At 42.8% G+C, this 17,906-nt stretch overlaps 1 protein-coding gene across 1 annotated transcript in view; it reads left to right on the forward strand.

Annotated features, from left to right (window-relative positions):
* Positions 1-229: 229 nt before the first annotated feature.
* The window catches only part of SCN8A (sodium voltage-gated channel alpha subunit 8), a gene marked incomplete at its 5' end in the record, with an annotated part of 122,962 nt that continues 105,285 nt past the window's right edge, over positions 230-17,906 (forward strand). The window contains one exon of the mRNA XM_080811454.1: positions 230-505. Coding sequence (XP_080667580.1) covers positions 230-505 — 276 coding nt within the window. The remainder of the gene's footprint in view (positions 506-17,906) is intronic.

The following is a 17,906-nucleotide window of genomic DNA, read 5'->3' on the forward strand; positions in this document are numbered from 1 at the left end:
GAGCCTCACCTAGCCCGCTCACGCCACAGATTTTCTGGAGAGAAAAATAACCGAGTCACGGAAGAAGCTGTGTGTTGCAGAGGTTGTGAATAAAGGTCGGGAGTGAGATGGTTTGGTCTGGCCTCTTTTCAGAGCAGCGATTGATTACTGATGTCTGTGTTGCCGTTTCTTCCAGAGCTGACCTGTCCCGGCCGCAGCACAACTAACGAAGCTGCTGCAGGATGAGAAGATGGCAGCACGGCTGCTCGCACCACCAGGCCCTGACAGTTTCAAGCCGTTCACCCCCGAGTCACTGGCAAACATCGAGAGGCGCATTGCCGAGAGCAAGCTCAAGAAACCGCCGAAGGCCGAGGGCAGCCATCGCGAAGACGATGAGGACAGCAAGCCCAAGCCAAACAGTGACCTGGAGGCCGGGAAGAGCCTGCCTTTCATCTATGGGGACATCCCACAAGGCCTGGTCGCGGTTCCCCTGGAGGACTTTGACCCATACTATTTGACGCAGAAAGTGAGTTGGAGGAGGCGGCGACCCAGCTTCAGACCCCCTGTCCTAACAGGCTTAAGGGAGACTGGGAGAAAGAGCTGTCCCTTTGCCCAAGTTTGGATAAGTAGCTAACCTTTTGTTTCAGTTCTGGTTAACGGGGTTTATTTTTCAGTTTAATTGCTGCTCAGGGTCATTCGTGGGTCTTAACACTGCTCAACTCTGTTAATAAGACTTCTGTGTTTGGCTCCAGGCCAGATCAGAAGAAGATGAAAACAGATTAAAACAAAACAAAACAAAAGAGAACATAAATGCAATGGGACTATTTAATAGGGTCCAAGAAAGCTGGCATAGTGCAAGATGATATAGCCGGGTAAAATCTCTCTCCCACACACATTCCAAATTCTATCTTTAACTATAAAGATGCTGTAACTATTACAATATCAGCAAAGCCTATTGTTCCTATAAAGGAAATGAGGGATGTGTACTCTGTCCAAACTTTCTCTGTCCCGTGGTGACATTAGATCATAGCTGTTGGAGATAGGAGCAGAATAAGGTGAACCAGACTGGGCCAGTGAAGAGAGCAGGTGTTTGGCCTTGTTACTCAGTTGTCTGGGTTGAGCCACCACTCATTCTTACATTAGAGTCCATTCTGTTATTCCTACCAGTAAGAAGCAAAGTGAAATAAACACTAGTCTTCATTTGGCCAAGAATTTCAGGCACCCTTAAAAAATATTTGACCAAACTGTGGGTTTCTTTCTCATGATTGTCTTTTGAAACGAGGCAACAGGTGGAGAAGCAAAGCCCCCTAGTTAATCCACCAGCCAACTAACGAGCCATTGCATACTGAGGAATGACATCAGACACCATTTTAGGGATCCCTCATTTGATAAATGTCATTTAAAGAATTAGATTGATAGGTGTTTCCAGATGACGGGAGAAAAGGCTTTGTGTAATTACATATTCATAAATACAGAGCTTACCTGAACTGTCTTTATTAACAAAACTGCCTCATAAACTTGCCCTAACTTGTCCTTCAGTCTTATAATTTAGAAGAAATTTTAGTTTCTTGGCTTAATAATGGGACAGAAGTAAGATGAGACCAGTAGCTCTCTTGACCTCGCTATAATTGTGGGGTCATTTTTGGTTCATGAAGGTAAAAATAGTTAAGACGTTGTCTACACAAAATAGTCCTTCACTCACTTCTGTTGCAGCTCAGGACAGTGCCATAATAGAAAACAAAGTAGCAACAGTAACCTTTATCTTCCACTGAGAAATGCAGAAAGTTTTAGAAACAAGCATGATATGATAGAAATAACAGTAGACCAGAAGTAAAAGCTCCTGACTCTACCATAATTCACCATGTTTATTATCTGTATTTCTCTTTTGTCGTATGTGTATTGTTCAAGCTACCACAAATAGATTATAGGGAAAGAAAGTTGTAAATAAAGAAAAAAACTTCTCAAAACTAGTTCATGTCCGTTAGCAAGCTATGCTACCTCTCTGGGCCTAAGTTTTCTCATCTAGAACTGAGAAGTTGGACAGAATGTTTAAGGACTTTTTCACACATCAAGTTCTGGAACTGAGTAGTTTTCATAAACTTTCATTGATTTCCTCATTTCTTCTTCCCTTTTTTCAAGTCTGACTTTGTAATCTGGGCCTTTGCCGAGTGGGGTAGATGGGGGAGGGATGGGGTAGGCAGTAACATTCTGGATTAGTGAATAAGGGAACATGGAATCTTAGGCTATTTTTAGATAAAAATTTCATTCATTGTAAAAATCTGAAATATTTTTAGAAATGTTTCCTTGTTCTTTCCTACCCTTATATCCATGATCTTAGAAGAGGTAGAAAGCAGTGAAAAATCACAGGGCTTAAGTTGTGCCTCTTTAGGTGAATTGGCCAATGGTATAACTTTTTCAGAAACTCTTATAGCAATAAGAAGGTAAGTAAAGCCCCTTGGACCCTGACCTTTCAGGTAGCTAAAACCTCTTTGGTTTTATTTGAACTGTTTATTTTTCTAACTCAAATGCAAATTAAGTCTCCCTTTCTTAAACCTGACTTAATGTATGAAGAATACATAGAGCTGTTGGTTGTCAGAGCCAGTTTCCCTTTGCGTGCCTTTTCCCCTGGTTGCTGCCCCGTAGATAGCCCCTTCTCTCCTCCAATACCCCAGGTGTCAGTGGCCCTGGAACTGGAGTGAGGCCTCAGACAGGGTGGGTCTCTGGCCCTGATAGGTATCATTCCTTGCATAGGATAGATGTTGATGGAGCTCCATTATGGACTGGCTCTTCATGATACACGGGCTGACTTTAGCGTTTGGCCTCACCATAAGGGTAAATAGTTTGCAGAAAGGAGAACTTTAATTATGTTTTTTTTCTAATTTTTTTATTGTGAAACATACCACCATGCGAAAAATTCATAAAACATAAATGCATAGATTAATGGTTATTATAAAACACTAACACTCGTGACAAGAAAGAACATTAGTAGCACTTGAGAAGTATTAATTATGCTGTTAATCAAGGGATTTTTAAAGATTTTATTTTTAAGTAATCTCAGCACCCAACATGGGGCTCAAACTTACAACCCCAGAATCAAGAATCACATGCTGTACCCAGTAAGACAGTGAAGCACCCCAAAGCAAGGGATTTTTTAGTTGATTAATATTATGCTTGCTCAAGTTTATCTGCAAATCTTCACTGGCATTACTAATACTTCTTACTAACTAGGCCTTTCTCTAGGCCAAATTAGCAAGGTCTTCTCTACAAGGAAGCACACTGGGAATTAACCCACAAATCAAAAAATATTGAGAGTAGAAATGACTTTAAGAGGACATTACCTTGCGTTTGTTTTTCGTGGACTGCCTTAAATAATTCTTGCAAAATAGAATTTCTTTGCTAAATGATACAAGTGGATTTCTTTATCTTTTCCTTATAGGTCTCATTTTCTACCGAATTAATCATTTTTATGGCTCTCACTGAAACTGGTTTCTCATTTCCTTCCCTCTATTTTAGAGGGTGAAAGAAAACTCCTTCCCTATTAGTACAGTTTTGGTTTTATTCCACTGTGGATTTCACACTCTCCAGGGACACAGGGACATAAACCTGTGTATCGTCTTTTCAAGATACTCTCGTGCCAGCTGGGACTGGTTTGAGCTGTCATAAACTTCTTGAGGTCCTCAGCAATCTTGTCCATGTTGCATTTCACTCCCAACTGGTCCTCAAAAAACAGTCTAGATTATCTTCTCTTTGGATTTCCTCAGTCCTCCCAGTGCTACAACATTTTCTTTGTCTCTTGGTACTTTGTTCTAATGTCTCCTTTCTTTGGCTTTCTTGTATTTCAACTGTTTCTTGCAAATAATTGAACTTAGGGGATGTTTATTTACTTACTTATGTTAAATAAAAATAAGTCATGTACCTACATGGTTAAAAATTCAATTGAAGATACTCAGTAAAAAGTCTCCCCTTTACAGCTGTCCCTCATCTGCTCACTTCCTGCCTCCCTGAACAGGTAACCACTGTTAGGAGGGTCTTCCAGAGTTTCTTTATTTATATGTATTGGCAAAAACAAATAGGTATTCTAAGGACTTGAACTCTTCTGAATGCCTTTGTTCTTGGTTTTCTTTCTGCTATTTTCTTAAGCCCATTGTAGTCTTAATTTTATTTGTTTTCCCTTCTTTCAAGCTAGGAAATCTTAACATTTTATCAGTGTAAATTCTCACTTCTCCCCCTTCTAAGCTTTTTGTTTGTTTGTTTTTTAAAGATTTTATTTATGTATTTGACAGAGAGAGATACAGTGAGAAGGGAACACAAGCAGGGGGAGTGGGAGAGGGAGAAGCAGGCTTCCCGCCATGCAGGAAGCCTGATGCGGGGCTCAATCCCAGGACCCCAGGATCACGACCCGAGCTGAAGGCAGATGCTTAATGACTGAGCCACCCAGGCGCCCCTCAGCTTTTTTAATAAAGCAAATCAAGGACTTTCTATTACTTGAAGAAGTGTCTTTCTATCTCTCCAGTTCTCAATAATAACTTGTCCAATTTCAAATGGCCACATATATTCCTGATAACTGTCTTAAGAGGTGCAGCAGGAAAATCTATGGATTAGCTTGTAAAGGCCTTCAGAGTTGGCTCGTACTTCTTTTCCCACTTCTTAAATTGGTAATTGATCTATGTGTCCATTTTGTTCAGTGGGTATATCCTCTTATAAGAAAGTCTTATGAACAAAAATCTCAATTATGGGATGGACTGATGTGCCTTTAAATAGAGCATGTGCCTATTGCATTAAAAAATTACATGTGGTTTCTGAAAGTTCAGTTTACTTTCAGGTCTTCATTTCTCTTTTCCTGCAAATTGGAATCTACCTAGAATCATAGAAAATTAGAATATTATATCCTTAGACATCAGGTAATTCAACTTCCTCCTTTTATAAATTTAATGAGGGGAAGTACTTGTCAAAAGCCACCATTAGGGGTGCCTGGGTGGCTCAGTCCCTGGAGCATCTGCCATAGGCTCCGGTCATGATCTCAGGGTCCTGGGATCAAGTCCTACATCAGACTCCCTGCCCAGCAGGAAGTCTGCTTCTCCCTGTCACTCTGCCCCTCCCTGGCTTGTGCTCTTTCTCTCTCTGACAAATAAATAAATAAAATGTTTTTTAAAAATGTATAGCCCCTCTCCCCCCCCCCCAAAACCAACAGCAGTGTTCATGGTGGAGCCAGGACTCAAACCCAAGTCTCCTAACTCAAGTTTGTTACATTTCTGGTTCTCCACTTTTCTAATATTTTATTTTAATTATTTATTTATTTGACAGAGATCACAAGTAGGCAGAGAGGCAGGCAGAGAGAGAGAAGCAGGCTCCCCGCTGAGCAGAGAGCCTGATGCGGGGCTCGATCCCAGGACCCTGGGATCATGACCTGAGCCGAAGGCAGAGGCTTTAACCCACTAAGCCACCCAGGCGCCCCTAATATTTTATTAATCGATCCTCAGCTTCATTGGCTCAGTTCTTCTGAAGCTAGGGAGGCAAATTTAGAGATAGGAAGAAGAACCTGCTTTTTCATTCACATTCCTGATAATCCCTATGGTTTAATAACTCTTTTAAGGATGGGTCCTAAGAAGCGCAGGACTTCTGAAGGAAAGGATGGTGTCTGTATTAGCTCCAGTATTTTATCTTCGAAAGTGAAGGAGCTGAGTAGTCGAGCAGCACGGGAGAAGCCATTCCGGAGACTTGGGCTCAGTGTCAGTACTCCTGCAACTCTTCAGCTGGACATGTAATCTGAAGGCAGTTTATTTAACCTCCCTACATACTTTTACTTCTCTCTCTCTTTTTTTTTTTCTTTTTAGAGAAGAAGAGGCAGGGGGCATAGGGAGAGGGACAAGGGCGGCTGAATCTCATGACCCTGATCATGGCCTGAGCTGGAATCAAGAGTTGGACACTTAACCGACTGAGCCACCCAGGCACCCCCATATTTTTACTTTTGATGGGAACATGATCTCCCACCTGTCCCAATCCCCCAGCCTACTGACAGAATGTGATAGTGAAAAGAGCACCTAACTGGCAATATAAACACTTCCATTTTAGTTCTTCCTTTGCTCCTTGTTTGCCCTTGACCAAATCACTCAGATTCCTCTGGGCTTCAATTTCCTCATCTATAATATATGCAAGATAAGAGTCGGACCTTTATCTATATCCTTCTAATTCTGTTTCACACATATGTCTATCACATAGCATATTTCAGCTGTGGCAACCTGCTTTCCTGTTTCCTGAGTGTCCCCTGCCTTTTGGACTCCATTCTCTCCTCTTAGAATGTACTGTCCTTTAACTTCACCTTTGGACACTCCACCATTCATCCAGGCCCTAGGGCCTCTTCTTCCTTAGAGCCTGACTTGATTCTCTACACCAGAGCTAATCCCTTCTCCTTCTAAATTTCTATGATACATTAAGATTTTCAGCCCAACTTTTACTAAGAAGTGCTTTTTAGATTTAATTCACGTTAGCTATAGCAGGACATCCTGTTCTCAGCAATGTTTATACTTTTTTCCTTACACACATGTGCACGCGCACACACATCCTCACGCATGCAGTCCTGTGCGTTCCTGGGAGAAAATCCTTGCTGAATCTATTTTCACACACTCTTCAACAGGTGTGCAGAGCAGAGACAGACTGTTAAAGGAGAGTTTATGTTCATTAGGTGTGATTTGAAGTATTGCTAATGAGGTGTTGCATTTCCTGCTTTTGCACTAAGCCTGGATGCTCCTTTCTGTTCTAAATAAAAACTACATATTTCAAAACTGTTTTTTAAAAAAGCCATTTTGCAACAATATTTTTAAAAATGGCGTTTCTATTATTTTATCCTCCAAATCAAAGTGAGGCAAATGTTTGTGTGCTAGTGGGAGGCAAGCCATCGTCCTGGTGATGGGTTAAGGATGTGCATGTGTGGGGTGCTTTTCTACTCTCCAAGCATCATTCTCTAGAGGGGAAGGAATTTAGTTGAACATTCCCACATCCAAATCCTCTTTAAAACCTTAGCAATAGACCAAGTGTTGGGAAATCTGGTTTCTGATCCTATCCCCATCTACTGCAAGCAATCTTGAGCACGTCACTTAACCATTCAGGCTGTCAGTTTCTCTAATCTAGGAAATTAAGATTATGCTAATAGATAATATCCCACCTATTTTGTTGGGTTGTTGGGAAGATCATTTCCTGACTAGCCTATTTAAAACAAAGCAGCCTATTGCTCCAGCCCTGCTTCATTTTTCTCCATAGCTTAGCAACACCTGCCATATATTTTTCTGTTCATTGTTCATCCTCTTGTGTGGTCATCATCTGGAGCAGTGCCTGCCCTACAGCGAGCACTCAATCCATGTCTGTTGATTAGATTAATCTTAGGCGATAATGCATGTGGAAACGCTATATACTTTTCTGGGTGCTTTGAACATGGAAGGTGATACTATGATATTTTTTCTAATAAAAATTTACCCATTGACCAAAATGAATTGAACTCTAGAGGGAAAAGAGACTGATTCCCAGTATATCTTTTCCTTTCCCAGAGAATTAGTTTCCTTGAGGGACTGAGGAAGTAGATCAGTAAATAGTTTTCCTGACATTTTAGATATTTTCAGAGGGCTGAACGGCTGTTGTTAAGTGCTACCAGTCTTGTCTCTCCTCTTGTAGAAAATTAGAATTGGAAAAGACTATCAAAAGCCATGGGTTAATAGCCTCCACCTAGTGCTTGAATCTCTTCTTGGTTTATTGGTATCATGTGTGTATTATACAAAGAATGTTATTTCCTGAATATTATAAGTTGTCCTGTTGTGTCTACTTTTAAGTGTTTTGCTTCTTTCTGGGCTGTGTGAGTTGTGTTACCCACCCTGTATTAACTGACTTGTAAAGGAAATGAGAGAAATGGTCATATAAATGACCATATAAATGAGAGAAATAGGTCATATAAAGCATGACCTATTTATTCAACAAAAATACATTTTGAGTGCTTCCTGTATGTGAGGCACTGCGGGGCAGGGGATCTGTTCAGTTCTTTTGGAGAAACAAAGATTAATAAAGTCCACTCTTTATCCTTAAGTAGCTTATAACATGGCAGTGCATAGTATGAGACAATATTTGACAATGGAGCCCCAGAAAAGGGCCTTAAATACTTCATAGTAAGAATAGTATTTGAATCAGGCTTCAGAATTTAGAAAAGAGGGATCAACTGAAACATTCTAGGCAGAAAGAACAATGCAAGCAAAGGCTCAGTGACAAAGGTGTTGGACAATGGAAGAAAATGCTGAGTAGTCTGATTTGCGTGGAATGTGGGGAAATGAGTGAGGAGTCTTAGGAAATGAGGCCTGGGAGGGAGGGCTGGAGCCGGATCACAAAGGACTCGGTGTGGGACAATCAAGTTTGGTCTTTATTCGATAAACAGCAGAGAACTGCTAGAGGTGTTGGGGGGTGCAGATATGTGATTGAAGCAGTGCTTTAGGGACGTAAATGTGGTCTGTAGGGTGGGCCAGAGGGACAGAGACCAGCTGTGAGGGGATGAGGGTCCAAATTATGATAGTGGAAGTGAAAAGTAAGGGCAGTCAATGAAGTCAAGAGCTATTACGGAGATAAACTGATAGGATTGTGTGATTGATTGTGGAAGGTTAAGGACAGAGTCCAGCATTCAGTCATTCATTTGAAAATTTGATAAATTGTTATTGAGCGTTTTCTGTTTGCCCAGGCTCTGTTCCATGCCCTCGGGAACAAACCAGACAAGCCCTTTCTGCTATTCTTAGAACTTAGTTTTCGTTGGGGAGGCAGATAATAAGTAAATAAATAAATCATTACAGATAATCGTATGAGCATTAAAGATAATATGGCCCAGGTACTTGAGAGGTTGCAGTGCTCTACCTTGGTAAGAGACTAAACGCGGATAATACAGAAGAATCAAAGGCTATGTGCTGTCTAAGTACTCAGTGTCTTAAATAGGCCTTTAGCAAGCAGTAAAGTATAATATTTAAAAGGACCCATAATGCAATATTCTGAGTTACTTAAAAGCCAGTATCGTCACTCTGTTGAGAGACTTTGCCGGTCTTCGATTTCTGCATAGGCAGGAGTCCAGTACCTTTCAGCGTCAGTGTGAGTCACAGGGCCACCTGCAGATGAACCCAGCATTTGCTCCAGAAAAATCCCTCAGGTCTTCCCAACTCCTTACACAAGTACTAAGTTGCGGTTCCAAAGCTCTGAGACATGTTCGTGTAGAAGAGACACACCTTCACCTGAATTCTAGAATGTGTGTGAGATTGAATGAGCTAGAATGAGCTAACCACCTCAGCCACACTGATTGACAGTTTTAGGTCTCTGATGGTTTAGTTAGTCTCTGATGGTTTCTACAGGATTGTGAAATATTTTTATTTTAATAAAAATTGAGCTGTTGAATGGGTTAGTTAGTAATGGCCATTGGAAATAGTGGAGGACCTCTCAAGATCACAATGATATTGATCATCTTCTGATAGTAATTAACCATATTTTAAATCCTTTCTTAGTCATAGAGAACAAGCCTATGGCATCATTATAAAGAGGAATACTTCTCTTACTAATTGTTTACAAATTCACATGAGTTGTCAATTCTTTACATATTGTTCTTTACATTTAACCAACCCTGTCTGACACAGTTCAAGATTAGGATTGCCCCATTATATGACCATTTCTGCCAACTCTGAATCTAGCAGTAGAATTTTCGATACAGACTCTGGTCAGTAGAGTATCGACTCTAGGAATATTCCTGACACTTTGTTGAGGTTACAAAGTTTGGCCTGTGGAAGCAAGTTTGAATAAAAAATCTCTCCAGTTTCAGCGGATGAGGTCCCCTGTCTACTGTTCAAGACCAGTCCCTCTCCCTGTGCCTTTGACCCCACCCATGCCTTCCAACCTTCTCCAGAACCTCACTCTCTCAGTTTTCCTCTCACTTTTCTGGTCTGTCAGTCTTTCCCTTCTCATCCTGGTTCCTTCCCCTCAGCCTATAAGCACTCCCAAAGCCTCTACCATTCTACGAGCCCTCACTTGAGCTCACATCACCAGCTAGCCTAACCTCTCTTCTACTGTCATTCAAACTTGTAAAGAGTAGCCTTCACTCATCAGGACAACCTGCCTTCGACCCTCTTCCCCATCCTTGCAGCCTAACTCTGCGTCCTCACCTCTCCACTGACATTTTCAAGATAAGATCCTCTGTGATGTCAAATTGCCAAATTTATCAGATACTGTTTTACTTCTTATCCCACCAAACTTCTCCGCTGGATTTGATACTGTTGATTACTCCCTAATTCTTGCAGCTCTTCTCTCCTTGGCTTAGTGCTCCGTATATCTTTCCTTCTCTTCCATTTCCAGCACCTCTCCCTTAAGGGTTGGTGTTCTCCCAGGTTCTGTACCCATGTTTCTCCCATTTGGCATACTCTCCCTGGGTGATGTCACCCATTCTCAGTCCTCTTGAATCTGTATCTCCAGCCTGTACCTTGCCAGGCCTCTCTAACTGGGTTTCCAGTCAACTCAGTGCGTTCAATATTGAACTCATTTCTCCCCTCAGACCTCCTTCTTTCATCTGCTACTTTTGTGGATGACACCACCCAAATTCTAGATATCATTATCGACTCCCCAATTTTCTGCAGTCCTTAAGGGTTACCAATATTAGGGAGTTGTCAGTAGAAGGTTGCATATTTTTATAAGTAAGAAAATATTGTGGCTCAGAAATCTTTTTTTTTTTTTTTTTTTGACAGACAGAGATCACAAGTAGGCAGAGAGGCAGGCAGAGAGAGAGGAGGAAGCAGGCTCTGCGCTGAGCAGAGTGTGGCTCAGAAATCTTAATTGCTCAGATTCCCTGAGCTAGTGTGTGATAGAGCCGGGTTCCAGGCACAGTGATGTGTGATTTAATATTCATGGTCTTGGGGTGCCTGGGTGGCTCAGTGGGTTAAGCCTCTGCCTTCAGCTCAGGTCATGATCTCAGGGTCCTGGGATCGAGCCCCGTATTGGGCTCTCTGCTCAGCGGGGAGCCTGCTTCCCCATCTCTCTCCCTGCCTGCCTCTCTGCCTACTTGTGCTCTCTCTTTAAAAAAAAAAAAAATAATAATAATATTCATGGTCTTTCTGCCATACCATGCTGTCTCTGTAGCATATGCTGCAGACTGATTTTTTGTTTTGTTCTATCACTTTTAGATAATTTTCTAACATTTTACACTGCCTCAATATGAAGTTAGGATATGGTGTTTGGGGTTTTTTGTTTTGTTTTTTAATGTATTTGTTTCAGGCTGTATCTTTAGCATGGGACCTAAGACACAGAAAAGTTGAGAAGACTTTTCAAACTACAGCAAATCATTCTTATGGGTGGATGAGCTAAAGGGTGGAAAAGGTCAATTAGACACCTAGTGGAAAGTTGCATATAGTTATAGGTTAGTTGTATAGTTGTATGGTCAATTCCTCCTGTCTGAGATTAATTCACATACTCAGTATGTGTGTTGGAATTCTCCACCTTGTATCAGATGGCCATCATATTATGCACTCTGCTTGCTAAGCTGAGAAACAGCAGCTGGAAGCCATAGCCCTGCCCTTACAGATCTCAGAGTCCAATGAGACATACAGACGTGTACACGAAAATGACAATACTATGTTAACTGCTCTAATCGAATTAAGTGCCAAGTGGAGACACACAGGAAGGAAGGATAATTCTGTTCGAGAGAGTTGAATGGGGCCACCTGCAGAAGAGGTGATAGTTGAGCTGGACCTTTAAGTATTAAAATATGGTTTAAAAATTCACCTGTTGGAAAAGAGAAGAAAGAATAGTTCAGGTAGAAAGACTGGTGCATGCAAAGGCAGAGAGGCATGGGAAGGCCTGAACTGTTTCCAGCAGTGAGTGTAGTTTTGACAAGAGCATGGAGTGTGGTTTGCCAAGACAGGAGCCTAATGTGGGGGGCAGGTTGGATCCCAGGGTATGTGTACTAAGCCGTGTTTATTTTCTCCCACTTTCGGAGTTCTCAGGTCTGACATAAGCTCTGGGGCCCGTCTTGAGCCAGTGCAGCCATAAGGGTGTCTCCTAGTGACTGGATACTTGGTCTGGCTTATCCTACTGACTTGTGCCAAATGTGTGAGTACTAACTAATGTGAACAGTAGACCTCGGGGTCTCCCTGTGGCCACCCCATGTTGGCAGCCAGAGGGCAGGAGCAGCTGTGGTTTGTGTGACCACCGCGCAGCAGCCTCACCACGTCCTTTGGGGGTTTGTTCTGTGCTAGGCACGGTAGTGAGGACTTTTGGTGACTCTTCATTAAATCTCAGAACCTGGTAAAGTAGGTACTATTAGTCATTATCCCTATTTTATCAGTAAGAAAACTGAGTCTTAACAACCTAAACAAGTGGACAAAGATCATGACACTACTAAGCAATGGAGCTGTGTCTTGAATCCAAGTCTTTGTGGCCTCCGAGCCTCCATGGAAAACACACTGCTGCTAAGAGAGAGGAGAGCAAGGATATAGACTCTCCTGGAATATGAATAGAGAGACTAGAGGGGCTAACATGCTTTATGTAATGAACATGCGTTTTGCTTTCCCCTAGAGCAGCTGCAGTCTGTGTATCCTAAGAGGGCAAAGGGGAAGGAGATCAAAGGCGAATTCACACTGAAGGGCAGCGAGGGAGAGTGGCCGTGGAGGAGGTTCAGAGCTGCCTGGCCTCTAGGGAGCAGCATCCTGCTGGCTCTGCTCTGAAGCAGGTGCCCAGCGCTACTCTTCTGCCGGGGTTGGCTTCCTGTGACCAGGGTGTGGGCAGGAAGCGTGTCAGCTGCTCCAGATCTGGATTGGAGGGCGTGAGGTTACAAGGTCAAACCAAATCAGAAGCGTTACCTTCATCCAGCTTAACTCGGGAAAAAGACTGTAACCATAACCAGCTGCTAGGCTCTCTGAGGCCTGTGCAGGGGTTTTCCTCTTGCCAGAGTTACAGGTATTAAGTAAGAGAGATTCCTTCATTGCCTCAAGGATTGGACCAGAGGACCTGGTGTGGTAAAAGCATCCAGGACCAGACGCCAGGAGACCTGGGCCCTAGGAACTCTCGGCCATGTGGTGTCAGTGTGAGCAGAGGTGTCTGTTCTTGGTTTCTTGTCTGTAAAAAGAGGAGTTAGATATTTTTGAAGCTTGCCTTATGATGATTAAGAGCATAGGCTTTGGAGTTGGACCACCTCTGCTCAATTCTAAGTTTTGCCACTTAATAAATAATTTTGTGGTCTTGGGAAAGTTACCTGACTTTCCACCTTGATTTAATCATCTGTATTATAGTACCTTCCTACTTCACGGAGTGGTTGCTGTGAGACAGATACTACATGGGTACCCTAGTAGACTGCCTGCTACAGAGTAAGTACTTAATGTTCATTGTTATTTCTCAGATAGGCTCACAGGTACAATTGTCAATGACCAAAAGCAATAAAAATATAAACATGGGATTTAGAGGTCTCTCTTGCCCCATCCTCAGTGTAGTGGAATAGAGTTGGAGGACGATGGCTCTAAATATTCTTAGTTTGGGCCACTTGGGTGGCTCAGTCGGTTAAGCGTCCAACTCTTGATCTCGGCTCAGGTCTTGATCTCAGGGTTATGAGTTCAAGCCCCATGTTTGTGGAGCCTACTTAAAAAAATCAAAATAAAAATAAAATAAAGGGGCACCTGGGTGGCTCGGTCGTTAAGCCTCTGCCTTCTGCTCAGGTCATGATCTCAGGGTCCTGGGATCGAGCCCCACATCGGGCTCCCTGCTTGGCGGGAAGCTTCTTCCTCTCCCATTCCCTCTGCTTGTGTTCCCTCTCTCGGTGTGTTTCTGTCAAATAAATAAAATCTTCAAAAAAATTTAAAAAATAAAATAAAATACTCATAGTTCAAACAAAAGTACAGCCTAAAGGAAAAAAAATTGTCCATATTTCATGTCCTGCTTTAGATCAGTATTCTTAAAAAGGCAGCTTAGTACCAGGACACATGTACTGAAGAAATTCAGGCCAGTTGTGCCTTTGCTGGAGCCTTTCCTAAAGCACATGGGACTATAATCGTGATTTCACCTGAGGGACCCGCTAAGCAGATTGCACATTAAGAAAGGCATCTGGGCCCTTTTCAACATAGTGGAGTCATTTCAACAGCGCAGGCAATTTATTTCCCAACAGCTTCCTAGTCCGAAGTAGAATCTATTTAGATCTGGCATTAGCTTTTGCTTTACTAAAGGAGGGGAACTTTGAAGGGACCTTGATTTGTTGCCTGCTCCCTTGGCTCTATGGCTAGTTCCTTGGGAGTGAGCACCAGATTGCTGTTGGTGAGTGGACTGTGGGCTGCTGCTGCTGTCTCTGCAGTAGCTGCCCTCACGTCAGCTGTACTTAGATCATTATTGGGTGGAAGCCTGTGCACGCACACTCTGAAACCAAGAGGCAGAGATGATTTGCCCCAGTAGTAGTCACCAGAACTCACAATTTATAGTTAGGCAGGAAGGAGCTAAGAACTATTACAAGTCCAATTGGCCAGTTGCCTGGTTCAGAAGAGGTACATAGGTCTGGGAGAAGAAGGTATATATATAAGGTTGAGGCAGACAAGAACTTAAGGCTAGAGAATTCAGCTAAAAACGAGAGGGTCAGTCCCCTCTAGAGATCGAAACAGTTAAGATCCAGAAAGCATACCCCGGGGAGGTAGTCATATGTCAGGGTCAGTAACAGCTATAGCCACCTAGACTCGAAGGACGCTGGTTCCCAGCTGCCCTCTTGTAGATCGGCTCAATCCCTGGGCCCCTGGCTGTGCACTGTAGCCAGAGGTCATCGGGTACCTGCAGGTTACCTTTGTCCTGAGGGAGCTGATGACCTCACAGGGGAGGGAGAACTCAGTGGAGGGGAGAGCCACTCTCCTGGGCTGTGTGTCCCACAGCAAACCAGGGGCTGGGGACTGCACCCTTCTCTGAGAGGCTTTCTGGTGTGTGATATATTCCATCCCTGCTCTGAGTACTTTTTGCAGTAACATCCTTTCATATTTATGCATGCTTTATTATTTTATTTTTTTAAAAGATTTTATTTATTTATTTGACAGAGATCACAAGTAGGCAGAGAGGCAGGCAGAGAGAGAGGAGGAAGCAGGCTCCCCACGGAGCAGAGAGCCCAATGCGGGGCTCGATCCCAGGACCCTGAGATCATGACCTGAGCTGAAGGCAGAGGCTTAACCCACTGAGCCACCCAGGCGCCCCACGCTTTATTATTTTAATCTGTACTTTTTGCAGGATTAAAAAAATTACTCTGATCCTAGGGTGGGTTGAGGGTGACAAAATGCCATGATCCTGGCCGCACTTTAGTACTTGGGTATGGGCGTGCAGTTCCTGGACTGCATTTGCAGTATGCTAGGATTTGTTCGGTATGTGTGCGAATGTGCTTGTCCCTGGCCATGCACAACATCCCTCCCCCTCTTGGTAGACCCGGAACAGAATACATCTTACTCTGAATTAGCAGTGGCAAAGCTCCTCCATCCTGGGCTCCAAGCCCCACACTGCTAATTAGAAATGAAAAGCCTGTGCTTTTCAGAAGGTTCATTTTATGTCGGCATGACATATTTATTAAGACTCCGTGCCATAACTCGTTAAGGGCTGTTCCACTGCTCTTAATGGGCCTCGTGCTCAAATGCCTTCAGTGGCTGTTATTATAAACTGATATCTCCCCTTGGACAGTAAACCACAATTCAATTTCAGTTTCCCTTTTAACTCATTTACTTCACAAAGATCTAATTTAAGACAGATTAGGTAAAATATTATTGGACTTCATGGACAACAAGTGATTATTGCTTAAGAAGTATTCTTGTAAGAATCCAAAGCTTGCTGTCCTTCCCATTCATTCTTCCTGGGCTTTGAAGAATCCAGTGTTGAACAAGGAACTAAACTCCTTTTCTAGATTCTTATCAGCAGTTTAATGATGATTACTAAGATTTTATTAGTCATGCATATGGCTTTAAAATGCTTTAAATATATATATTTTTAAAGTGAGCCCGTCACCAGTCATCTCAATTCGTTTTCTTTCTCCTATTCACTGTTCTGCCAAGAATGGGGCGTGGAGGTGGGGGTTGCCCTGGGACTGCTCTGTGCTGCCCCCTGCCCACCACATATAAGTATAGTTTTCAGGGTAGTATCACAGCTGCTGACCCTGGGCTTTGATAGAGTATCGCATTAAAGAGCAAAATAACCAATTCAGGAGAGTTCTACCAACATGTAATGTGAAAGAATAAATAATAATTTATTATCCTCAAAAGTATGGCTCGCTGCTTTGTTGCACTTCATCTTGGATACTTCTCCATATTCTCCAAGTCACAGAATCACAGATCTCAGAGCAGGAAAAGGCCTGGGCATGTCATCATTTTACAGATGAAGAAAATGAGATCCAGAGAGAAGCGGGGGCTCACCCCAGCCGTACAGCTAGGTAGAGGCCGGTAAAGCAGGAGAATGTAGGTGTTTGAAGACGGGTGTTTTGGAGGTCCCCCCCCTCCCCTTTTAGTGACCTGGAAGATGACTTGGTGGTTCCCAGATCCTGGTGAGCAAGATTCCTCTGCAGCTTATTGAATCCCAAACCTCTATGGTGGGCCTTGTGAACCTGCATTTCTTTTTTTTTTTTTTTTAATTAACATATAATGTATTATTTGCCCCAGGGGTACAGGTCTGTGAATCATCAGGCTTACACAATTCACAGCACTCACCATAGCACATACCCTCCCCGGCGTCCATAACCCAACCACCCTCTCCATACCCCTCTCCCCCCAGCAACCCTCAGTTTGTTTTGTGAGATTAAGAGTCTCTTAACGGTTTTTCTCCCTCCCAATCCCATCTTGTTTCATTTTTTCTCTCCCTGCCCCCTACAACCCCCCGCCCTGCCTCTCAAATTCCTCATATCAGAAAGATCATATGATAACTGTCTTTTCCTGATTGACTTATTTCACTTAGCTTAATACCCTCTAGTTCCATCCACGTTGTTGCAAATGGCAAGATTTCATTTCTTTTGATGGCTGCATAATATTCCATTGTATATATATACCACATCTTCTTTATCAATTCATCTGTTGATGGACATCGAGGTTCTTTCCATAGTTTGGCTATTGTGGACATTGCTGCTATAAACACTTGGGTGCACATGCCACATTGGATCACTACGTTTGTATCTTTAGGGTAAATACCGAGTAGTGTGATAGGGTCATAGGGTAGCTCTATTTTCAACTTTTTGAGTAACTTCCATACTGTTTTCCAGAGTGGCTGCACCAGCTTGCAGTCCCACCAACAGTGTAGGAGGGTTCCCCTTTCTCCGCATCCTCGCCAGCATCTGTCATTTCCTGACTTGTTAATTTTAGCCATTCTGACTGGTGTGAGGTGGTATCTCACTGTGGTTTTGATTTGTGTTTCCCTGATGCCGAGTGATGTGGAGCACTTTTTCATGTGTCTATTGGCCATCTGGATGTCTTCTTTGCAGAAATGTCTGTTCATGTCCTCTGCCCATTTCTTCATTGGATTATTTGTTCTTTGGGTGTTGAGTTTGATAAGTTCTTTATAGATTTTGGATACTAGCTCTTCATCTGATATGTCGTTTGCAAATATCTTCTCCCATTCTGTCAGTTGTCTTTTGGTTTTGTTGACTGTTTCCTTTGCTGTGCAGAAGATTTTGATCTTGATAAAGTCCCAATAGTTCATTTTTGCCCTTGCTTCCCTTGCCTTTGGCAATGTTTCTAGGAAGAAGTTGCTGCGGCTGAGGTCGAAGAGGTTGCTGCCTGTGTTCTCCTCAAGGATTTTGGTGGATTCCTGTCTCACATTGAGGTCTTTCATCTATTTTGAGTCTATTTTTGTGTGTAGTATAAGGAAATGGTCCAGTTTCATTCTTCTGCATGTGGCTGTCCAATTTTCCCAACACCATTTGTTGAAGAACTGTCTTTTTTCCATTGGAT

This window comes from Martes martes (genome assembly GCF_963455335.1).
Source record: "Martes martes genome assembly, chromosome: 8".
Classification (NCBI taxonomy): domain Eukaryota; kingdom Metazoa; phylum Chordata; class Mammalia; order Carnivora; family Mustelidae; genus Martes; species Martes martes.